At 47.2% G+C, this 25,467-nt stretch overlaps 1 protein-coding gene across 1 annotated transcript in view; it reads right to left on the reverse strand.

The window, feature by feature from the left end:
- Positions 1–25,467, reverse strand: part of LOC311099125 (double-stranded RNA-specific editase B2-like) — a gene marked incomplete at its 5' end in the record, with an annotated part of 45,355 nt that overhangs the window by 8,310 nt on the left and 11,578 nt on the right. Inside the window, 3 exons of the mRNA XM_084139779.1 lie at positions 1,061–1,184; positions 7,002–8,161; positions 8,384–8,473. Coding sequence (XP_083995905.1) covers positions 1,061–1,184; positions 7,002–8,161; positions 8,384–8,473 — 1,374 coding nt within the window. The remainder of the gene's footprint in view (positions 1–1,060; positions 1,185–7,001; positions 8,162–8,383; positions 8,474–25,467) is intronic.

Genomic DNA, 25,467 nt, shown 5'->3' on the forward strand with positions numbered 1-25,467 from the left:
AATGCCCTTTTTTGTTTTACTTCTTTGGAGCCCATGGGTCCTGGCCAAAGGTTGTGCACTACATAGGGAATAGAATAGGGTGCCATTTGGGATACATCCAGACGCTTGTCTTTTTGGATATCAGTTACAGTAATTTGGCCTCAAACAGGAAATGTCCTTACAAACAACTTCATCTAATGAAAATATCACTGTAATAGACTAAGATGACTAAATAAATGGTTCTGAATAAGAAATGACTAACAGGACAGAATTTAATGCTCCAGTGTCCTACTATTTTATTTTATTTTATTTAACCTTTATTTAACCAGGTAAGACCCAACAACTAAGTTGTTGTCTTACTACAGCACCTCATGAAATATTTACAAAGATGGTAATGACTGTCTTATCTCATCAATCGTGATGGTATAAAGTTGCATCTTGTGTTGCAGAGCAAGCTGAGCAACTGCTTCTTTTCTTGTGAGGTCTTCTATATGAATGAAAGTCTGGGAGGGATTCCTATTGGATTCACTGCCTTTTGGGACGGCAATACCTGTGAAGCGCTGTGCCCATAGAAATAGAATGAATAAAATATAATTCATTGTAATTCTATGGTTTTGCCCACTCTCTCATCTTAGGTATTCTATAAGATCCAAGGAGTGTCTACTGTCTGATGAGAGTTTCCTAGATGTTCAGGTTTGCGAATAACCAAACCATGCTGGCTTCAACTGAAGTCACTAATATGCACTCCCAGTTGACTGGCATACTGTTGATGTGGGAATGTCACATCTAGGCCTATAAAGGCCTATATTCAAAGGCATTTGAATAATTTATGACTTATCATACATTTTGATGCTGGTATCTACAGTTGTATTAAAGAGAGATGCATCATTTCTCTTTAAATTAGAAACATATTTAAATGTGGTATTACAAGTCAATGAAAAGTGTCATTATGGTTGCATTCCAAATGGCACCCTGTTCCCTACATAATGCAATACTTGACCAGAGCCCTATGGGCGCTGGTTGAAAGTAGAGTATTATATATAGGGAATAGGGTACCATTTGGATGCAGCCCATAGCCTACCTCTAGTCATTACGATGCCTGCCAGTACTTTGTAACGGCTGTGTGACTGGGAGGTAGTGCAGCAACAGTCAGCTAGCTCACTGTGTTTCTCTCTCACCAAGTGGAAGATTGACTCTGCAAAGCACTGCAATCACACAAGTTAATGGATTACTTCCAAATCAAACAGAGAGTGGTCAAGATAACAGCTGTATTCACATCTACATAAACAGATAGTAGAGCAAACAAACGTTTGCCCACTAGTTGCTAAATCAATATCACAGTCACCAAAACAACCAGATAATAGTTGACATCGATCATCAGGTATGGTGGATGTGACACAAGCCTGCGTCCCATATGGGCTCTTGTCAAAAGTAGTGCATTATATAGGAAATAGGGTGTCATTTGGGACGCACACTGTGACGCACACTGTGACAGTGCTTTCAATTACTCTGACAGAGGTTTCTTCTCTGTCAACTCTCCATGAGACATACAGTATTAGATGAGCATTATATTGAGAGTATATTTGGGAATGATGAGACTATATTTTTTTGGGGGGCTAACTCATCCACTTAATTTACATAATACATACAATACATGATCATTCAAGTTATCGTCCCACCCATCCCCTGATATCATCCCACCCATCCCCTGATATCGTTCAAGACTGGTCATTCAACTGAGACTGCTCTTCTCTGTGTCACGGAGGCTCTCCGCACTGCTAAAGCTAACTCTCCTCTGCCCTTCTAGACCTATCTGCTGCCTTTGATAATGTGAACCATCAGATCCTCCTCTCCACCCTCTCCGAGTTGGGCATCTCCGGCGCTGCTCACTCTTGGATTGCATCCTACCTGACAGGTCGCTCCTACCAGGTGGCGTGGCGAGAATCTGTCTCCGCACCACGTGCTCTCACCACTGGTGTCCCCCAGGGCTCAGTTCTAGGCCCTCTCCTATTCTCTCTATACACCAAGTCACTTGACTCTGTCATATCCTCACATGGTCTCTCCTATCATTGCTACGCAGACGACACACAATTATTTTTCTCCTTTCCCCCTTCTGATAACCAGGTGGCGAATCGCATCTCTGCATGTCTGGCGGACATATTAGTGTGGATGTCGGATCACCACCTCAAGCTGAACCTCGGCAAGACGGAGCTGCTCTTCCTCCCGGGGAAGGACTGCCCACTCCATGATCTCGCCATCACGGTTGACAACTCCATTGTGTCCTCCTCCCAGAGTGCAAGGAACCTTGGCGTGACCCTGGACAACACCCTGTCGTTCTCCGCCAACATCAAAGCGGTGACCCAATCCTGCAGGTTCATGCTCTACAACATTCGCAGAATACGACCCTACCTTACACAGAAAGCGGCACAGGTCCTAATCCAGGCACTTGTCATCTCCCGTCTGGATTACTGCAACTCGCTGTTGGCTGGGCTCCCTGCCTGTGCCATTAAACCCCTACAATTTATCCAGAACGCTGCAGCCCGTCTGGTGTTCAACCTTCCCAAGTTCTCTCATGTCACCCCGCTCCTCCACACACTCCACTGGCTTCCAGTTGAAGCTCGCATTTACTACAAAACCATGGTGCTTGCCTACAGAGCTTTGAGGGGAACGGCACCTCCTTACTTTCAGGCTCTGATCAGACCCTACACCCAAACGAGGGCACTACCTTCATCCACCTTTGGCCTGCTAGCCCCCCTACCTCTACGGAAGCAAAGTTCCTGCTCAGCCCAGTCAAAGCTATTCGCTGCTCTGGCACCCCAATGTTGGAACAAGCTCCCCCATGACACCAGGACAGCGGAGTCAATGACCACCTTCCGGAGACACTTGAAACCCTACCTCTTTAAGGAATACCTGGAATAGTATAACAGTAATCCTTCAACCACCCCCCCCCCCCCCCCCCCCCTCCCCATCCCCCCATAAAAAAAAGGGTGGTTGTCCCACTGGCTATCCTAAGTTGAATGCACCTATTTGTAAGTCACTCTGGATAAGAGCGTCTGCTAAATGACTTAAATGTAAATATCATCCCACCCATCCCCTGATATCATCCCAACCATCCCCTGATATCATCCCACCCATCCCCTGATATCATCCCACCCATCCCCTGATATCATCCCACCCATCCCCTGTTATCATCCCACCCATCCCCTGATATCATCCCACCCATCCCCTGTTATCAGCCCACCCATCCCCTGATATCAAGCTTGGAGAGATGAAAGGAAAGGGGAAATTACATTATCTAAATGGCGATGGCACAAGGTAATGGGTAATGATGCGTAATGAGCGTATTCAGTAATTATTAATATGCTCTTCACACCTCCTCTGTCACGATCGTCGGGTACAGAGGACCACGGCGCAGCGTGGAAGGTGAACATATTTATTTAATTTGAATGATAACACGAACAAAAACAACAAACGATAACGTGACGTCTAAAGGTGCAAAACACAAACCTATACAGGAACAAGATCCCACAACCACTGTGGGAAAACCTGCTGCTTAAGTATGGTACCCAATCAGAGACAACAAGCAACAGCTGATACACGTTGCCTCTGATTGAGAACCACACTGGCCAACATAGAAATACTAAACTAGAACGAAAAACAAATGAAAACTCACACCCTGGCTCAACATACTAGAGTCCCCAGAGCCAGGGCGTGACAGTACCCCCCCCCCCAAAGGCGCGGACTCTGACCGCGCCAACCAAACACCACAGGGGAGGGACCGGGTGGGCACTCCTCCTTGGCGGCGGATCCGGCTCTGGGCATGATCCCCACTCCCTCTCTAACCCCCCAAAGTACCCCTGGTCCGGTCTGGCCCTGCTGACCGGAGCTGGACTGCACACTGGTGGAGCGGATTGCTCTAGCTCCGGCGTGAAGCAGCTGACCCGTGCCGAACCAGGCACCGGTGGAACAGGCACGGGCTGTGCCGGACTGACGACGCACACCACTGGCTTGGTGTGGGGAGCAGGAACGGGCCGAGCCGGGCTGACGAAACGCACCCCTGACCTGGTGCGGGGAGCAGGAGCGGGCCGGACCGGGCTGACGAAGCGCACCACTGACTTGGTGCGGGGAGCAGGAGCTGGCCGGACCGGGCTGACGAAGCGCACCACTGACTTGGTGCGGGGAGCAGGAGCGGGCTGGACCGGGCTGACGAAGCGCACCACTGACTTGGTGCGGGGAGCAGGAGCGGGCCGGACCGGGCTGACGAAGCGCACCACTGACTTGGTGCGGGGAGCAGGAACGGGCCGGACCGGGCTGACGAAGCGCACCACTGACTTGGTGCGAGGAGCAGGAACGGGCCGGACCGGGCTGGCGAAGCGCACCACAGGCTCGATGTGGGGAGCATGAATAGGCCGGACCGGGCTGGCGACGCGCACCACAGGCTCGATGCGAGGGACAGGAACAGGCCGGACTGGGCTGGCGACGTGCACCACAGGCTCGGTGCGAGGGACAGGAACAGGCCGGACCGTACTGGGGACACACACCACTGGCCCTACGCGGGAACAGGAATGGGCCGGACCGGACTGGTAACACACCCCAGTACCTCTCGCCGTGCCTCTACACTTTCCTTCCCCTTTGTGACCAGTGGCCCCCTTAACCTGGCGGCCTCCTCTGCCAACCCGCTGGACCGCTCTATCGCGGCCTCCTGCTGCCCCGTCGTCCACGGCGTGAGCCCCCCCCTAAAAATGTTCTGGGTGTCTCTCCTCCCCGTGGACCAGGCCTCCCTAGTTCTCGCCAGACTCTCACCCCACTGCTCCAAAGTCCAACCTCTCTGCTCTTCACTTGGCTTGGCCCAGTCGAGACTCCTACTCAACTGATCCCAGGTCCATCCTCTCTCCTCTTCACGCTGCTTGGTCCTGTCTTGGTGGGATCTTCTGTCACGATCGTCGGGTACAGAGGACCAAGGCGCAGCGTGGAAGGTGAACATATTTATTTAATTTGAATGATAACACGAACAAAAACAACAAACGATAACGTGACGTCTAAAGGTGCAAAACACAAACCTATACAGGAACAAGATCCCACAACCACTGTGGGAAAACTGGCTGCTTAAGTATGGTTCCCAATCAGAGACAACAAGCAACAGCTGATACACATTGCCTCTGATTGAGAACCACACTGGCCAACATAGACTAGAACGAAAAACAAATGAAAACTCACACCCTGGCTCAACATACTAGAGTCCCCAGAGCCAGGGCGTGACATCCTCTTAATTTAAATCTCCTTCAGTCTGGGGCTCCTCCTTGATCGCTAATAGGTTGTGATGATAAGGTTCATCCTACAGTCTCACTGTGACACCGGCGCGTTTTGGACTTCTAACCCCTTTGAAACATTGTGTGTTTTACTGATGGGTTATTGCATTGGATTCACCTATTTATTCTGCATCCGCTGATACCAACCATTAGTCTGTGTGATTAATGGGGGCTGAGCCAGAGTGGTGTTTGTGAGACAAGGGTGGATCCTGAAAACGGTTCTTCTCACAAAAATGTCTGTAAAGTCTGAACGGTTTGAGCTACACATTTTTGTGATCCATCTCTCACGGAGACGCATGTAACCTGCTTTGCACTATCACAAGCCAAACAAGAGTCGTTCGAAGGTACTCTTTGAAGAGTATCTTAAATAACTCTCACGGCGCCCCCGACAAGCACTGATTTAGCTGATAAATACTTTGTTGAGGGAAATGTCCTTGATACGATTGAGATACAGCACCAGACAAAAGTTTGGACACACCTACTCATTCAAGGGTTTTTCTTTATTTTTACTATTTTCTACATTGTAGAATAATAGTGAAGACATCAAAACTATGAAATAACACATATGGAATCATGTACTAACCAAAAAAGTGTTAAACAAATCAAAACATATTTTATATTTGAGATTCTTCAAAGTATCCACCCTTTGCCTTGATGACAGCTTTGCACACGCTTGGCATTCGAAAAATTTGAACGGTAGTGTAAATATTGTTTTTATCAGGTTTTGGCTTGGCAGACCTTTCTCTAATTGACATTGACAGCTTTATTCATGAGTTATATTGACCAATGTCAAATTGTTTTACCTTCTACTTGTAGCCCTGGTTGTCCTGAAAATAAAATGGTAAAACACTTCAATGTGAGACTAAATATGAGGGCAGATAAGAAAATATGTATTTTTTTGAGAATAAAAAGAAGAGTACAGATTATTGTATGGGACAATATACAAACGTTTTTGAATAAGGTCATTAGAAAAATAAATGTCTATTGAGTAAATGTATTTATTGGTTTCTTTTCATTTTTATAAGAGATAAAGTGCAATGAATTGAAGGTTATTTGTTGTAATTTACCGATTTAAGTGTCATTAGATTTGGGGTGGGGTGGGGTGGGGTCACAAGAAATTCTTGGAAGAAAGACAAAAATCGGTCCCCACTAACAAAGATTGAATACTACTGTTCTAAAGCATGGCAAAAGATGACAAGAGGAGCAGCTTTTCTGAGGCCAGACAGACATAACAGGGTTGTTAAGCTGCTGTGGTTGGGCATGCAAGCCAGGATAGCGTTAGTCCTGAGGCTCCTGGACATGAAATGCATATTGATAAGATTCACTCCATTTGGTGGCAGTCTGAGCACCTCTTAGCTATATTCAGTATGACCATTTATAAGATGGGTTGGATGGCCATGCTGCAGCTACGGGGGCAATGGACAGGGCATGTTCAATAACCCTGTTCAACCTGGGCACTTCAATGAGGATGTGAATGACTTGGAGGAATCAAAAACGTCATGCACTGTGATTGTTATATCCAAATTACAGCAAATTGAAACACTGCATCTCAACATTGGAAAGACATTGAACAGCAAGCAAGGCTTGGTACTTATTGCAAAATGAATTGAGATTTAAGAATTCTCCCCTATAGCTAGACAAAACAGAGTTAGGATTATGGTTAGAGTTCAGCTCAGAACTCCTACAGTAAGCCAGTGAAGGTAAGGTACCCACCTGAGGTAGCTGAGAGCTCTTGGCCCAGCTGGCAGTATGACTGATGCTCCTCTCAGGCCCCAGACTGATGTTAAACAGGTCCTGTAGGGCTGAGGCTGCTACCTGGGCTTGAGCCAGTCTCTTACTGCGGCCACAGCCCTCAAATATCCTCCCATCCACCCACACTGCCATCACAAAGCTCCTGATCGGCCTGCCCCGCACTCTCTCCGTCAGGCAGACGTACCTCAGGCCTGGCCTTAACTCATTGAGCAGAGCCACAGGCCTCAGTTCTTCAACAATGGAGGAACCAATTCTCTGCCTCTTTCTATTGGCTGAGGACATCAGGTCAAGGGTCAGGCATACCAGTCTCCCATGGTTACAAATGCTGGAGAGCAACTCCTGTCCCTTTTCCCCTGTCCTGTGGCTGTGATACAGGAGTTGTGTATCTCCCTGCGCTGGTGGCTCCTCAAATGGCAACTCCTTTCCGTCTGTCCTGTGGTAAAGGAATTGGTCTTCCTGTGCTTCTGGCTCAAACTCCTTGAAGAGCGTGTCAGGGACGAGATCGGCCTGGTCTGAGGTGAAGTCTGTTGGTGCTGTGGTGTTGATAAAGTTTAGGTTTCCCATGGTGATGTGAGCCTGAGGGGCGTTGGGGAACTGGATGAAGGACCTAAGAGCCATCTCTGCTGCCTTCATCTTAGCCTTCTTCTTGGTGGGGCCTCGGCCCTCGAACCTGAGGCCGTTCACCTCTACTCCTACAGTGAACACAGGGGCGTGAACTGGCCCTGTCCAGGATGCTATCTCATACTGTAGACCTGGTCTCAGCTCGTTCAACTGCACCAGGGCGTTCTTCTTTGTGACAGACCAGGAAGTCCTCATTGTCTTCCAACAGGTGGCGTCACTCCCAGGTGATGGTCCTCCCTCAACCGACAGTGCAGACATAGTCGTTGCGCTATCTGACGTAAAACAATGGGCCGTCCTCTTACAGATCAACTGGAGTTCATAGAGAAGCCTGTCTTTTCCTTCCATCAATGGCTGCTTCCTCTGTAGACCAGTAGTCCTGGAGAGCCTTCTGGAGATGTCAGTGTAAAGAGCTGATGGATGATGTGCAGGCTGTTGTATGGTGGAATAGTCCACTTGGTTTCTGCTGTGACGATTCTCCTTCACCTCAACGCTGCTGCTATCTGTTCCCCAATCAAGACAAGAACAAACATATTTGAGGAAACCGCCATGAAGTTTCACATTACGTTTATGAGATTTTTAAGAAAAGGCCAAACTACCGAAATGGGAAAGCTTAGCAAAAGCTGTAAATTGAAAGTATAAACTGATAAATTGCTGGTGTGCTACTCTGATTGAAATGTGGTGTGAGTGAATAGCGTTCAAAGGAAAATACATAAATAAATTACTTGAAGTGCCTCCATCGTCTTTTGATGTTGTTGTCCCAGTATCTCTAATCTTCATGGGGCCGATGAAGGATGACAGCATACTGGTTCTCTCTGAAACACAACAACAGAGACAGACAGTTACTGGGGAATCCACACAAAACATGACAAAACCCCAGGCGAAACCCCAGACATGTTAACCTACATTACAGTATATTACGCACCATTATGTCATCTCCAAAATAGTTTTTGTCATGATGGAACAGGGTTGGATATAGATTCATATAATGTACATACAGTGCATTCGGAAAGTATTCAGACCTCTTGACTTTTTCCACATTTTGTTACGTTACAGCCTTATTCTCAAATCGATTAAATTGTTTTTCCCCTCCTCAATCTACACACAAAACCCATTATGACAAAGCAAAAACAGGTTTTTAGAAATTTTAGCAAATTTATAAAATAAAAAGCTGAAATATCACATTTACATAAGTATTCAGACCCTTAACTCAGTACTTTGTTGAAGCACCTTTGTCAGAGATTACAGCCTCGATTCTTCTTTGGTATGACGCTACAAGCTTGGCACACCTGTATTTGGGAGTTCCTCTCATTCTTCTCTGCAGATCCTCTCAAGCTCTGTCAGGTTGGATGAGGAGATTCGCTGCACAGCTATTTTCAGGTCTCTCCAGAGATGTTCGATCGGGTTCAAGTCTGGGCTCTGGCTGTGCCACTCAAGGACATTCAGAGACTTGTCCCGAAGCTACTCCTGCGTTGTCTTGGCTGTGTGCTTAGCGTCGTTTACCTGTTGGAAGGTGAACCTTCGCACCAGTCTGAGGTCCTGAGCGCTCTGGAGCAAGTTTTCATCAAGGATCTGTCTGTACTTTGCTCCGTTCATCTTTCCCTTGATCCTGACTAGTCTCCCAGTTCCTGCAGCTGAAAAACATACCCACAGCATGATGAGGCCACCACCATGCTTCACCGTAGGGATGGTGCCAGGTTTTCTCCAAATGTGAGGCTTGGCTTCCGTCTAGCCACTCTACCATAAAGGCCTGATTGGTGGAGTGCTGCAGAGATGGTTGTCCTTCTGGAAGGTTCTCCCATCTCCACATAGGAACTCTGGAGCTCTGTCAGAGTGACCATCGGGTTCTTGGTCACGTCCCTGACCAAGCCCCTTCTGCCCCGATTGCTCAATTTAGTCGGGCGGACAGCCCTAGGAAGAGTCTTGGATGTTCCAAACATCTTCCATTTAAGAATGCTGGAGGCCACTGTGTTCTTGGGGACCTTCAATGCTGCAGACATTTTTTGGTACCCTTCCCCAGATCTGTGCCTCGACACAATCCTATTCCGGAGCTCTACGGACAATTCCTTCAACCTCATGGCTTGGTTTTTGCTCTGACATGCACTGTCAAACTGCACAAACTGTCAGAAACCGTTTCAGGGAAGCTCATCTGGGTGCTCGTCATCCTCACCAGGGTCTTGACATAACTGCAGTTCGGTGTTGTAACCAACTTCAGTTGGCAAATGCTCATCTTCGATAGCCACTGGCACGCTGGAGAAGTGTGCTCTACGCAGATGAATCCCGGTTTCAACTGTACCGGGCAGATGGCAGACAGCTTTTATGGCGTAGTGTTGGCGAGCGGTTTGCTGATGTCAACGTTGTGAACAGAGTGCCCCATGGTGGCGGTGGGGTTATGGTATGGGAAGGCATAAGCTACAGACAACGAACACAATTGCATTTTATCGATGGCAATTTGAATGCACAGAGATATCGTGATAAGATCCTGAAGCCCATTGTCGTGCCATTCATCCGCTGCCATCGCCTCATGTTTCAGCATGATAATGCACGGCCCCATGTCGCAAGGATCTGTACACAATTCCTGGAAGCTGAAAATGTCCCAGTTCTTCCATGGCCTGCATACTCACCAGACACGTCACCCATTGAGCATGTTTGGGATGATCTGGATCGATGTGTACGACAGCGTGTTCCAGTTCCCACCAATATCCAGCAACTTCGCACAGCCATTGAAGAGGAGTGGGACAAAATTCCACAGGCCACAATGAACAGCTTGATCATCTCTATGCGAAGGAGATGTGTCGTGCTGCATGAGGCAAATGGTGGTTACACCAGATACTTACTGGTTTTCTGATACACGCCCCTAACTTTTTTTTTAGGTATCTGTGACCAACAGATGCATACAGTGCATTCGGAAAGTATTCAGACCCCTTCCCTTTTTCCACATTTTGTTACAGTCTTATTCTAAAATTGATTAAATAAATAAAAATCCTGATCAATCTACACAAAATACCCCATAATGACAAAGTGAAAACAGGTTTTTAGAAATGTTTGCAAATTTATAAAAAAATCAAAAACGAAATACCTTATTTACATAAGTATTCAGACCCTTTGCTATGAGACTTGAAATTGAGCTCAGGTGCATCCTGTTTCCATTGATCATCTTTGAGATGTTTCTACAACTTCATTGGAGTCCATCTGTGTCACGACTTCCTCCGAAGCTGCCTCCCCTCCTTGTTCGGGCAGGCTTCGGAATTCGTCGTCACCGGCCTTCTAGCCACTGCCGCTCCATATCTCATCATTCCATTTGTCTTGTTTTGTCAATTACACACACCTGGTTCATATTCCCCTCATTAGTACGTGTTTAAGTGTTCCCTCTGCCCCCTTGTCCTTGTGGGTGATTGTTCATTGTGAGGATCAGTAGCTCGGTGGAGCTCAGTATTTTGTATTGCCGGGTTATTTTCCCCGTGTGCATGTTTGTTCCAGTGCGCCTGTTTTGCGCACTGGACTGGTTACGCTGGATTACGGAATAAACTCTGTATACTGTGATTTACCCTCCTGCGCCTGACTCCTTCAAATCACGCATCACAATCTGTGGTAAATTCAATCGATTGGACATGATTTGGAAAGGCCTGTCTATATTAGGTCCAACAGTTGACAGTGCATGTCAGAGCAAAAACCAAGCCATTGAAGGAATTGTCCGTAGAGCTCCGAGACAGTATTGTGTCGAGGCACAGATCTGGGGAAAGATACCAAAAGATTTCTGCAGCATTGAAGGTCCCCAAGAACACAGTGGCCTCCATCATTCTTAAATGGAAGAAGTTTGGAACCACCAAGACTCTTCCTAGAGCTGGCCGCCCGGCCAAACTGAGCAATCGGGGGAGAAGGGCCTTGGTCAGAGAGGTGACCAAGAACCCGATGGTCACTCTGACAGAGCTCCAGAGTTCCTCTGTGGAGATGGGAGAACCTTCCAGAAGGACAACCATCTCTGCAGCACTCCACCAATCAGGCGGAAGCCCCTCCTCAGTAAAAGGCACATGGCAGCACACTGGTCTGATGAAACCAAGATTGAACTCTTCTGCCTAAATGCCAAGCTTCACATCTGGAGCAAACCTGGCATCATCCCTACGGTGAACATGGTGGTGGCAGCATCATGCTGTGGGGATGTTTTTCAGTGGCAGGGACTGGGAGACTAGTCAGGATCGAGGGAAAGATGAATGGAGAAAAGCACAGATAGTTCCTTGATGAAAACCTGCTCCAGAGCACTCCGGTCCTCAGATTGGGGCAAAGGTTCACCTTCAAACAGGACAACAACCCTAAGCATACAGCCATGACAACGCAGGAGTGGCTTCAGGACAAGTCTACGAATGTCCTTGAGTGGCCCAGCCTGAGCCCGGACTTGAACCCGATCGAACATCTCTGGAGAGACCTGAAAATAGCTGTGCAGCGAATCTCCCCATCCAACCTGACAAAGCTTGAGAGGATCTGCAGAGAAGAATGGGAGAAACTCCCCAAATACAGGTGTGCCAAGCATGTAGCGTCATACCAAAGAAGACTTGAGGCTGCCAAAGGTGCTTCAACAAAGTACTGAGTAAAGGGTCTGAATACTTATGTAAATGTGATATTTTAATTTTTTTATTTTTAATACATTTGCAAAAAAAACTGTTTTTGCTTTGTCATCATGGGGTATTGAGTGTAGATTGATGAGGGGAAAAAACGATTTAATCAATTTATAATAAGGCTGTAACGTGACAAAATGTGAAAAAAAATCAAGGGGTCTGAATACTTTCCGAATGCACTGTATCTGCATTCCCAGTCATGTGAAATCCATAGATTAGGGCCTAATGAAATCATTTCAATTGACCGATTTCCTTACATTAACTGTAACTCAGTAAAATCTTTGAAATTGTTGCATGTTGGGTTGATATTTTTATTCAGTGTATGAAATACCTGTACTGCATATTATTTATATTCAACTCAATATATTCTGAGCCCAAATACTACTTCCAGAAAAAATAAAGAAAATAAAGTAATGAAATGGACTGAAGGTAACACTTTTATGGTAACAATGCAAACCTGATGAGTAAAGCTGAAAGTGTGCAAAGCTGTCATGAAGGCAAAGGGTGGCTATTTGAAGAATCTCAAATATAAAATATATTTTGATTTGTTTAACACTTTTTTTGGTTACTACATGATTCCATATGTGTTATTTCATAGTTTTGATGTCTTCACTATTATTCTACAATGTAGAAAATAGTACAAATAAAGAAAAATCCTTGAAAGAGTAGGTGTTCTAAAACTTTTGACCGGTAGTGTACAGTGTACATGTAATATATTGATGTGTATGATAATAATGAATCCGAATGTTCTTAAATGATTTTAACTGCTTTAGATCTAGAGGAATAGCGTTGGTGACTATTGTCGCTACCGTCAGCTATAAATTGTCCAAGTAGTTCAGCATTGCTCTTGCCCTTGAGGAAAGACAGTACGCATTAGAGAAAATCACACCACTTTTTATTAATTATGCTTAGCGAATGAGATTATCCATAGCTGTCAGGCTTCACACATTGGATGGGAAGCGGGTGCTTTTCACTTTCCTTGCCATGCCTAATTTCATTATTCTATTAAACATGCTTCATTAACAATGACGGAATTAACCAATTTGCCTGTGGAGTTTTAAAAGAATCACACTGGAATATGATGATGTGATATCAGATTTTATCCTTAGCATGTAATGTACATAATGTGATTCTCCATGTCTAATAGGCTTGGGTTTGGGGTAGCTGTGATCGTGTGATATTAAATTATAAAAAGTGTCAACAGTGCACTACAATAAGACCAAATAGTGTCATTTCATTAGATTGAGAAGGCAATGAATGGGAGAGAGAAAGTATGTCAACTCAGCCTAATAGCTAACTATAACTAGAGGACTGACTGACTGTAATAGGGGATCCTGTCTCCAGAGATATCTGAGGTAGTGGTATTTGACAGGTGGAGGAAAGCTGCAAATATCAACTGATATGTCTCTACTTCAAGATGGTGAGGGACGTTATTTACCTTCCAGAATACAGTGTCTTTAGAGGTATTGTATTACGCAGAAGGGAAATGTTTCATTTGAAATATGTCTGTATTTGCCTTGCATTCACTATACTGTATTTAGTGAATTAAGTATTGTATACTGTATTTAACAGCATTAAGCTTAAACTCTTACAGAAAGCTTATACAGTTCAGTCCTCGTTTCCTGTGAGGGTATAGTCAGATTAACCTGAATTAAAGCTAAAGGCACATTCAAATCAACATCTTGCTAATGCACATGTAATCCACCCAGAATGGGGATGAACTAAATGCCTAGGCAACTGTCGGCTTGTAATATTCCTGCTTGTGTCAAGTCTCCATGCTAACCCTGACATATACTAGTGTTCTATCTAGCATCTTTGCCTTTTAAACTGACAAACTGAGTAAGCATTATCTTCTATCAAGTCACTCAATACTTATGGAGTTCAGAGAGAGAGAGAGATATTAAAACTAGCTAAACATCTGCGGAGGGGTGGTAGGGTTAGGGGAAAATATATATTTTTTAATATATGGGGGATTGGAAATTATGCAGACAATTATATTGTTAGAACCCACAATCTATCTGCAATATTAAAGCTGATCTACCCCCTATAAAATATAATAATAATCAAATTTTAAAAAGCAGCTGCGTGACAAAATACAGTTATTTGTTTTTGTTTCCAGACTAAATTACACCATTAGCTGGAAGAATGCGGGTGAGGAAAGAGCAGGAAAGCGCTTCCCCTGCTGCATCCAGTTTAAAAGCCTTATAATTACATCATTACATATACAGTACAACACATTTTCTCTTTAAGTGGTTTTGGTTCCCATCTCATTCTTTCGGCATTTTATATACTCAAATACCCAAGGGAACTGCAAAGTGTAAGGTCACAGTAAAGTACAGTACCTTCAGAAAGTATTCACACCCCTTGACTTTTTCCACATTTTGTTGGACCAAAAAAGCAGTATTTTAAAGCATATTACACAGTGCTGCACCAGTAATGTGTTAAACGCCACGGTAGGACTACAGGGAATCTCCTGAGGATAGGACCCTGGATGAATAATGGACAATAGTAAAAAAAAAATGTATTTTATAAAAATCTATTTCTGCTTCAAAATAAAATATTTATGTTTTATTGTCACATACACGGATAGGTTCAGTTAAATGTGTTATTTTACAGGGTCAGCCATAGTAATACGGTGCCCCTGGAGCAAAGTAGGGTTAAGTGCCTTGCTCAAAGGCACATCAACTGATTTTTCACCAGCGACCTTTCATTTATTGGCCCAACGGTCTAACCGCTAAGCTACCTGCCGCCTTAAGGAAAACCCTCTGTAGTACTGGTGACTGTAATCGTTTATGATTGCATCACTGTCTTATGTTATGCACAGTAGGCTACTACCCACACTATGAAAGCACCTTCCTATCACTACCTATTTCAGTGTATACACAGTTCATTGCCAGTTTGACAAAGTGTAGAAGTACAGACAAATATGTACACAGGGTGTTTTATCCCTTTTCTGCCTCACTTCTTACAAAGCAATACAAATAATCGCAGCAGTTGTTTTCTTGAATCTGTAGACATCTATACCTACTGGTTGTCTTAAAATATCAATATGGGAAGCCGAAAGATTCTCATTCAGTTCAGGCACATAGGAAAGCCCTGCACCCTGTTGCCTATTTAGTGCAGTACTTTATGGGCCCTGGTCAAAAGTAGTACCCTATAATAGGAATATGGTGCCATTTGGGACGCACACATTTTGTGGCTGAGTGATTAGTTTACTTATCTCTGCCAGTCCCTGGTTGCCAGTTCTGCTGGGGAGATAAGGATACCTCCTGGACCTCTTTTTCAGAGGTTGAGCAAGTACTGTACCTCATTTCATCTCATAGTGGACACTCCACCTTTTGGCTAAATGCATTGTTTGAGCTAACAGTCTGACCAGAATAAATCCACTGAGCTTTTCCAAAAAGATTTCCAGGAAATCATTGGACTACTTTCTCATTATATGAAAAATGTATGCTGTCGTAAAGTGATCAATATCAGTGAAAAACATATCTGTCATCAAAAGTTAATTTATATGTTTTGATATGTCACTGGTCTCTTCAAAACTGGTACCAGTCATGACATCAAAGACATACAGTGCATTCGGAAAGTATTCAGACCCCTTGACTTTTTCCACATTTTGTTAGGTTACAGCCTTATTCTAAAATGGATTAAATTGTTTCCCCCCACTCATCAATATACACAATATCCTATAATGACAAAGCAAAAATAGGTTTTTAGAAAATGCTACAAGCTTGGTACACCTGTATTTGGTGAGTTTCTCCCATTCTTCTCTGCAGATCCTGTCACGGTTCAGACAGACGACCAGAGGACCACAATTGCGTCACACCAGAAAGTTTATTAAAACTTAAGGGAAAAGGGAAGTAGGGAGTGAATGAAGGCTCCAGGGGTAACAGGGATCCCGTCCAATGTGCTGGGTCTGTGCCCCCCCCAGTGGCAGCGATGCGTCCTATGAAGCCGGTGGTGGGTGGTCCAGAAGTCCTGGGGGGGGGGAGACACAGACACAACAGGGCGGAATGAAACAAGGCAGCAGTACAGTTCAAGGGAAATCCAAAATACGTAGTAGCAAGGCAGAAGGCTGGTCAGAGTTACCGGGATTGAAGAGTAGTCAGGAGTCGTTATGGCAGAAGCAGGTCTGGATCTCCTGGGGCAGAAGAGTATCCAAAAATCAGGCAGGTCCGGGGTCACAAAACCAGGGTGAGCCAGAAGCGCGAGCAAACAGGTTCCGGGTGTGAGCTTAGCAGACGATCTGACACCGGAGAGCTGAAAGACAGGGCCCTAAATACTGGGAGAGGTAGTGGGTAATGCAGCGCAGCTGGCAGAGTAATTAGAGCAGAGCAGAGCAGGGACAGGTGGAGCTAGTTAGGCTGAGTAGAGAGAGTGGTGAGCAGAGTGGAAGAAAATTAAGGTGGTAACCCGGTGGAGTGAGAGGCTCATGACAGAACCCCCCCCCCAAGGGACGGCCCCAGAAGTCCCAAGAGCAACACCACGCCGGGCGGGAGGAGGGGAGCCGGAGGAGGGCTAGAACTCCTCCGAACGGTCCGAGTGAACGTCCTCATCCTCGGAGGAAGCCGGAGGGCCGTGGTCGGGAGATGGGACAGGTCCCGAGACAGGATCAGGCACAGGACAGGAAGCCGAGCGGGCAGGACGGTTAGGGACCCCTCTGGGGCGGCCCCTACGGATTGCAGGTTGATCAGGATGCCGTTGGTGGAAAGCGGTGATGAGAGTCCTATCCACAATCCGACTAGCTGGCACCCAGGTCCTTTCCTCAGGTCCATAGCCCTCCCAGTCAATGAGGTACTGGAGACCCCTACCCCTCCGTCTGGACCGAAGCAGGCGGCGGACGGTGTAAACCAGACCACCATCGACGAGCCGTGGAGGAGGAGGACAAGGCGCAGCAGGGACCAGCGGACTCTCATGGATGGGCTTAATCTTAGACACATGGAAAGTGGGGTGCACCCTCAGGGAATTAGGCAGTTGGAGCCGGACAGCAGTTGGGCTAATCACTCTTATGATAGGGAATGGGCCAATGAACCGAGGTGCCAGCTTCTGCGACTCCACCCTGAGTGGCAGGTTCTTCGATGACAACCACACCCTTTGACCAACATGGTAGGTGGGAGCAGGAATTCTCCGACGGTTGGCCCCGGTAGTGTAGCTGGCAACGGATCTGAGGAGTGTGGCTCGGGCTTGTGACCAGGTGCGGCGACATCGACGGGCAAAAGCAAGTGCAGATGGGCAAGTAACCTCCTCTTCCTGGCTGGCAAATAGAGGAGGCTGGTATCCATAAACACATTGGAAAGGGGACATACCGATGGCAGAGCAGGTCAGAGAATTGTGTGCGTACTCCACCCATGTCAATTGCTGCGACCAGGAGTGGGGGTTGCGTGAAGTCATGCATCGCAGTGCCTTCTCGAGCTCCTGATTAGCCCGCTCTGACTGCCCATTGGATTGGGGATGGAATCCGGAAGTCAGACTGACTGTGGCTCCCAGCAGGTGACAGAACTCCTTCCAAAAAGCGGAGGAGAATTGTGGACCACGGTCAGAAACTACATCCTTTGGCAGTCCGTGGATCCGGAAGACGTGTTCCAGGACCACCTGGGCGGTCTCCTTGGCGGTTGGGAGCTTGGGGAGGGGAATGAAGTGTGCCATCTTGCTGAAACGGTCAACTATGGTGAGAATGACGGTCATGCCACTTGAAGGGGGCAGCCCCGTGACAAAGTCAAGGGCGATGTGAGACCAGGGACGTCTGGGCACAGGCAGGGGCTGCAGCAATCCGGCTGGGGGCTGGCAGGACGACTTGTGTTGGTTGCAGATGGGGCAGGCTTGGACGAATTCCCGTACATCCCTTCTCAGAGAGGGCCACCAGAACCTCTGGGCGAGCAGGTTGTAAGTGCGGGTGGAGCCAGGGTGACAAGCTAGGCGGGAGTCATGTCCCCACTGAACGACCTGGGACCTCAGGTCTTCGGGGACAAAAAGGCGGTCAGCTGGGCAAGTGCTGGGACCTGGCTGGTTACGGAGAGCCTCCAGCACCTGTTCCTCAACAGCCCAGGTCAGAGCTGCAACGATGCAGGGACTTGGCAGAATCGACACAGGGTCCTTGGAGGGGGTGTCATCCTTCTGGAATTGACGGGAGAGGGCGTCTGGCTTGGTGTTGCGTGATCCAGGCCGGTATGACAGAGTGAAATTAAACCTGGTGAAGAACAGGGCCCAGCGGGACTGCCTGGAGTTCAACCGTTTGGCCGTGCGGATGTACTCCAAGTTCTTATGATCGGTCCAAACGAGAAATGGAATGGTGGACCCCTCCAGCCAGTGACGCCACTCCTCCAAGGCAAGCTTCACAGCCAGCAGCTCACGGTTCCCTATGTCGTAATTGCACTCAGAGGGGGACAACCGACGTGAGAAAAAGGCACAGGGATGGAGCTTCCTATCCTCCGCAGCCCACTGAGAAATCACAGCACCAACTCCCACATCCGAGGCGTCCACCTCCACAATGAATTGCCGGTCCACATCAGGCATCTGGAGGATGGGAGCGGAGGTGAACCTCACCTTGAGGGTACTGAAGGCTTTGTCGGCTGCTGGGGTCCAGGTGAAGGGTTGCTTGGTGCTGGTTAGAGCAGTGAGAGGGGCAGCAACGGTACTGTAGTTCCGGATAAACTTTCTGTAGAAGTTAGCAAACCCCAGAAACTGTTGCAGCTTCTTTCTGTTCTCCGGAACTGGCCATGAAGTGACTGCTGATACTTTGGCAGGATCCATTTGGATACTTCCCTCTGCCACTATGTACCCCAGGAAGGCCACTGTCTTGACGTGAAACTCACATTTCTCTGCCTTGGCGTAGAGGGAATTCTCCAGAAGACGATGAAGGACTTGCTGGACATGGCGGGTGTGTTCAGACAGGTTTCTGGAGTAGATTAAGATGTCATCCAGGTAAACGAAGACAAACTTGTTTAACATGTCCCGCAGTACATCATTCACTAGAGCCTGGAACACAGCAGGAGCATTGGTGAGGCCAAAAGGCATAACCAGATACTCGTAGTGGCCTGTTGGTGTATTGAATGCGGTTTTCCATTCATCTCCCTCCCGGATCCGCACTAGGTGGTAAGCGTTTCTGAGATCCAACTTGGTAAAAACAGTGGCTCCCTGGAGCAACTCAAAAGCAGAGGTGAGCAGAGGCAGAGGGTAACGGTTTTTCACTGTGATGTCGTTGAGTCCCCTGTAGTCGATGCAGGGGCGAAGAGATCCGTCCTTCTTCCCCACAAAGAAGAAGCCAGCACCAGCAGGAGATGAAGATGAACGGATTAATCCTGCGGACAGAGAGCCATTGATGTAGTCCTCCATGGACTTTCTTTCAGGAGCAGACAATGAATAAAGACGACCCTTTGGAGGGGCTGTTCCAGGGAGGAGGTCGATGGCACAGTCGTACGGTCGGTGAGGGGGCAGAGATGTGGCTCTTGCTTTGTTAAACACCTCTCTGAGACCATGGTAGCATTCTGGGACATTGGAGAGGTCAGGAGCGGAGTTAGTAGGTACTGGCCGAGGGGGTAGTGCGGCAGCAAGCAGGCAGGTTCGGTGGCAGTCCTCTCCCCACTCCCTGATCACCCCGGTCACCCAGTCGAGCTGAGGGTTGTGCCGGCGGAGCCATGGGTAACCCAGGATGAGGGGTTGGCCTGGAGAGGGGAGCAGGTGAAACTGGATAGTTTCTTGATGGTTTCCGGACAGACCCATCGAGACCGGGGCCGTGACATGAGTGACCGATCCGAGTAAGTGTCCGTCCAGTGCCCGGGCAGGAATAGGAGGTGTCAAACGGAGGTTCTCCAGTCCCAGTTGGCGTGCCAGCTTGATGTCCATTATGTTGGCTTCGGCGCCAGAATCCACCAGAGCAGCCAGGGTGTGAGTTGAGTCAGAGAGGCGGAGGTGAACTTGCAGCAGGGGTTTGCGGTCGGAGGACTGGATGGTCATTGAACTCAACCGGACTCCCCCTATGCCCGGTGAGCTTCGGCCCTTTAAAGGGCAGGTTACCACACGATGTCCATCACCTCCACAATAGAGGCAGAGGTTTGAGGTGAAGCGGCGCTGGCGCTCTGCAGGAGTGAGAGAGGCTCGCCCAATCTCCATAGGCTCAGACTGATCAAACTGACCTGGGTGAGTGGCAGTAGATGACAGGAGCCCAGTCGGATCTCTCCGAATGCCGGTAGTAGGTGGACCTTGGCGCCCCCTCTCACGACGACGGGTCTGTATCCTTCTGTCGATCCTGACAGTCAGTGCGATGGCTTCATCAAGAGTGGAAGGCAGTTCATGGGAGACCAACTCGTCCTTGATATAGTCAGCCAAACTATGGAAGAACGCGTCCACCAACGATGGTGTGTTCCAAGAACTTCGTCTAGCCAGGGTTCGGAAGTCGATGGAATGGTCTGCGACTGTACGTCTGCCTTGTCGAATACTGAACAGTTCACGAGACGCCTCTGCGGTTGGTGAATCCAGGTCAAACACCTTCAGCATCTCCTCAGCAAACAGGTCGAAGGTTGCACATGCGGGGGTTTGACGTTCGAACTCTGCTGTTCCCCAGAGTCGAGCTCGGCCCGTCAGGTGAGTGATGGCATACCCAACTTTAGCCCCCTCCGTGGCGAAGGTCCTTGGCTGCAAGGAGAACTGAAGTCGGCAGCTAGTCAGGAATGGCCGGACCTGGGTTGAGTCGCCGTTGAACCGCTCGGGGTTTCCAATCTTGGGTTCCGGAGCAGCGGCTGCAATGACCGGGGCAGGTAACTCGGGGGCAGGGCTGGTGGGCAGACTGGCTGGGGTAAGGTTGGTGAGGAGTTGAATGATCATGGCGAGTTGTTGTTGCTGCTGCTGGAACTGCTGCTCATGCTCATCGGTTTCCATGTCGGGGAAAGTGTGCGCTGAGTCCATAATGGTCAGATCGTACTGTCACGGTTCAGACAGACGACCAGAGGACCACAATTGCGTCACACCAGAAAGTTTATTAAAACTTAAGGGAAAAGGGAAGTAGGGAGTGAATGAAGGCTCCAGGGGTAACAGGGATCCCGTCCAATGTGCTGGGTCTGTGCCCCCCCCAGTGGCAGCGATGCGTCCTATGAAGCCGGTGGTGGGTGGTCCAGAAGTCCTGGGGGGGGGAGACACAGACACAACAGGGCGGAATGAAACAAGGCAGCAGTACAGTTCAAGGGAAATCCAAAATACGTAGTAGCAAGGCAGAAGGCTGGTCAGAGTTACCGGGATTGAAGAGTAGTCAGGAGTCGTTATGGCAGAAGCAGGTCTGGATCTCCTGGGGCAGAAGAGTATCCAAAAATCAGGCAGGTCCGGGGTCACAAAACCAGGGTGAGCCAGAAGCGCGAGCAAACAGGTTCCGGGTGTGAGCTTAGCAGACGATCTGACACCGGAGAGCTGAAAGACAGGGCCCTAAATACTGGGAGAGGTAGTGGGTAATGCAGCGCAGCTGGCAGAGTAATTAGAGCAGAGCAGAGCAGGGACAGGTGGAGCTAGTTAGGCTGAGTAGAGAGAGTGGTGAGCAGAGTGGAAGAAAATTAAGGTGGTAACCCGGTGGAGTGAGAGGCTCATGACAGATCCTCTCAAGCTCTGTCAGGTTGGATGGGGAGCGTCGCTGCATCGATCGGGTTCAAGTCCGGGCCCTGGCTGGGCCACTCAAGGACATTCAGAGACTTGTCCCGAAGCCACTCCTGCATTGTCTTGGCTGTGTGCTTAGGGTCATTGTCCTGTTGGAAGGTGAACATTCGCCCCTGTCTGAGGTCCTGAGTGCTCTGGAGCAGGTTTTCATCAGGGATCTCTCTGTACTTTGCTCCGTTCATCTTTCCCTCTATCCTGACTAGTATCCCAGTCCTTGCTGCTGAAAAATATCCCCACAGCATGATGCTGCCACGATGCTTCACTGTAGGGATGGTGTCAGGTTTCCTCCAGATGTGACGCTTGGCATTCAGGCCAAATAGTTAAATCTTGGTTTCATCAGACCAGAGAATCTTGAGTCCTTTAGGTGCCTTTTGACAAACTCCAAGCGGGCTGTCATGTGCCTTTTACTGAGGAGTGGGTTCCGTCTAGCCATTCTACCATAAAGGCCTGATTGGTGGAGTGCTGCAGAGATGGTTGTCCTTCTGGAAGGTTCTCCCATCTCCACAGAGGAACTCTGGAGCTCTGTCAGAGTGACCATCGGGTTCTTGGTCACCTCTCTGACCAAGGCCCTTCTCCCCCGATTGCTCAGTTTGGCCGGGCGGCCAGCTCTAGGAAGAGTCTTGGTGGTTCCAAACTTCTTCCATTTAAGAATGATGGAGGCCACTGTGTTCTTGGGGACCTTCAATGCTGCAGAAATGTTTTGGTACCCTTCCCCAGATCTGTGCCTCGACACAATCCTGTCTCGGTGCTCTACGGACAATTCCTTCGACCTCATGGCTTGGTTTTTGCTCTGACATGCACTGTCAACTGTGGGACCTTATGTAGACAGGTGTGTACCTTTCCAAATCATGTCCAATCAATTTAATTTACCACAGATGGACTTCAATCAAGTTGTAGAAACATCTCAAGGATGATCAATGGAAACAGAATGCACCTGAGCTCAATTTCGAATATCATAGCAAAGGGTCTGAATACTTATGTAAATAAGGTATTTCTGTTTTTCATTTTTAATAAATTAGTAAACATTTCTAAAAATCTGTTTTTGCTTTGTCATTATGGGGTGTTTGTAGATTGATGAGGAAATATTTGTATTTAATCAATTTTAGAATAAGGCTGTAACGTAACAAAATGTGTAAAAAGTCAAGGGCTCTGAATACTTTCCAAATGCACTGTACATACATTTATTTTGCACAAACATCAAGACCACAAACATTTCTCCAGTTAAAAATGTGCATATTTGCATTGTTATCATCTTTACAAAATGAGTTTGCTGAGGCAAACATGGTTTCAATATATATACATTCAATTTCCACAATTCAATCCATTTAGTGGATCAAATAAGCATCTCACATTTAATGGCGACAAATTGGTCATAATTTCTCCTCAGTAGAATCCGCCAGCTCAGCAGGGCCAGGTTGGAGTCTGGCTGGGGGAAAGGGAAATGAGGCGGGAAATAAACCATTATGCATCCCAAATGGTACCCTATTCCCTATACAGTGCACTACCTTTGATCAGGGCACATAGGGGATGAAGAGGGGATGGTGGACAAAAGGGCCTGCTGGGTGAAAATATAAAAAATGAAAAAAGTCAGTCACTACTTACTTACTTACTTACTTACTTACTTTATTGTCCCCATGGGGAAATTCTGTTGCAGTGTCATGCACACATCCAAAGCGGTGTTAAACACAAAACAAGATTGACAATACAACTCTCAACAACAGTCACGCACCAACAAAAATAAGAAACAAGAAACAAAACATCCAAAACATCCAAAACAAAGACTAGCCTGCTGGCCTTACGGGGTCAATGGGAACATTTGCCCGAGCTATTTAAGAGGGATATCACACCTGGCACAAATGATTGTCTCGTTCTATTTTTCCTACTGAGGGGTGCCCTATACCTACGCCCAGAGGGGAGTAATTCAAAGTCCAGGTACAGGGGGTGACTTGGGTCTAAAATGATTTTGTGAGCCTTACGGAGGGCCCTGACCTTAAAGATCTCATCCAGGCCTGTCTGTTTGACTCCAAGTACCTTACTTGCTGTGGTAATAATCCTTCTCAGCATGTTTCTCTGACTGACAGTGGCATTGCCAAACCAACAAACAATACAAAAAGTTAAAATACTCTCAATAAAGGATTTGTAAAACAGAGTCAATATAGTACAGTCTATATTAAAAGAACCCAACTTTTTTAGAAAATACAGTCTCTGTTGGCTCTTTTTGTAGATCTGGTCTGTACATTTACTCCACTGAAGCTTACTGTCCAAAAAGACACCCAGATATTTATATTCCTCTACAATTTCTATATTCTGGCCTCTGATAGATGTTGCAGAGGTAGGTGTTGTACGCTTCCTGAAGTCTATGCACATCTCTTTGGTCTTGTTAGTATTGAGGACCAAGTGTGATTCCTCACACCACTCTACAAAGTCATCTAGGACCGGGCCATGATGTTCCTCGTCATCATGCAACAGGCTGATCAAGGCAGTGTCATCAGCGAACTTAACGAGGTGTCTGTCAGTATGGGAACTAGTACAACTATTAGTGTACAAGATGTACAGAAGTGGGGACAAAACACATCCCTGAGGAGAGCCTGTGTTGGTATTGCGTATATCCGACACATGGGGACCTATTTTGACTCGCTGTGAGCGTTGGCTCAGGAAGTCCAACAGCCACAAAACCAGCCCCCCATCTAAGGAAAAGTCCCGAATGAGTCTCTGTGCCAGAATGTAAGGCTGGATTGTGTTGAAGGCAGAAGAAAAGTCAACAAACAGAACCCTGACATGGGATTTGGCACCTTCTAGATGTCTATAGACCATGTTAAGGAGGGTAAGAATGGCATCATCAACTCCTCTGCTGGTCTGATAGGCAAACTGAAATGGGTCGAGGAGCTTCTGGGTGACACTGAGAATATGACTTTTCACAATTTTCTCAAGGCATTTCATAACTAAGGATGTCAAAGCGACAGGGCGATAGTCATTCAGCACAGAGGGATTTGATACTTTAGGAATTGGTATAATTATTGATTTACTACTAACACCACCAGTGTATTCTGTTTACCAAGGAGGAAATATCCACAGTGTTGCAAAGCTGGTGTTAGGCTTTCCATTTTGAGCTGTGTACTTCCCAAAAAATAGCGCTGGCAATAGGGCTATAGGTCCAAAATATTTTTGCTATACATACATTATACATGGGAGCAGAGCTTGGCCCTCACTGTCCAATCAATGCGTTTCATGGCTTAATTCTGCATGCAGTTATCTTAAGTTCCGTAGTCTATTGACGGTCTTTGCATTGTCATCTCCAATTCAGCTGGGGGCACAATTCTCTTCCTAGTCCATTGTGGATAGATACAGTTTATTAAATAGCGTAGGCTACAGTAATGAGTAATAGCAGCAGTAAAAAAAAAATGTGTTGAAGTCAACATAGCTTCAATGAGTATAGGCCCATTTACGCATCGCACTTCTCCTCAAATAAAAAAACTAGGCTCTTGTAAATGGTGTTGTATGTGTGAAGCACATATCGTTATATGGCGTTATAGGACTGAATAATTTGAATATGTTTGGAT

The sequence above is a fragment of the Coregonus lavaretus genome (genome assembly GCF_964263955.1).
Source record: "Coregonus lavaretus genome assembly, chromosome: 23".
Taxonomy (NCBI): Eukaryota; Metazoa; Chordata; class Actinopteri; order Salmoniformes; family Salmonidae; genus Coregonus; species Coregonus lavaretus.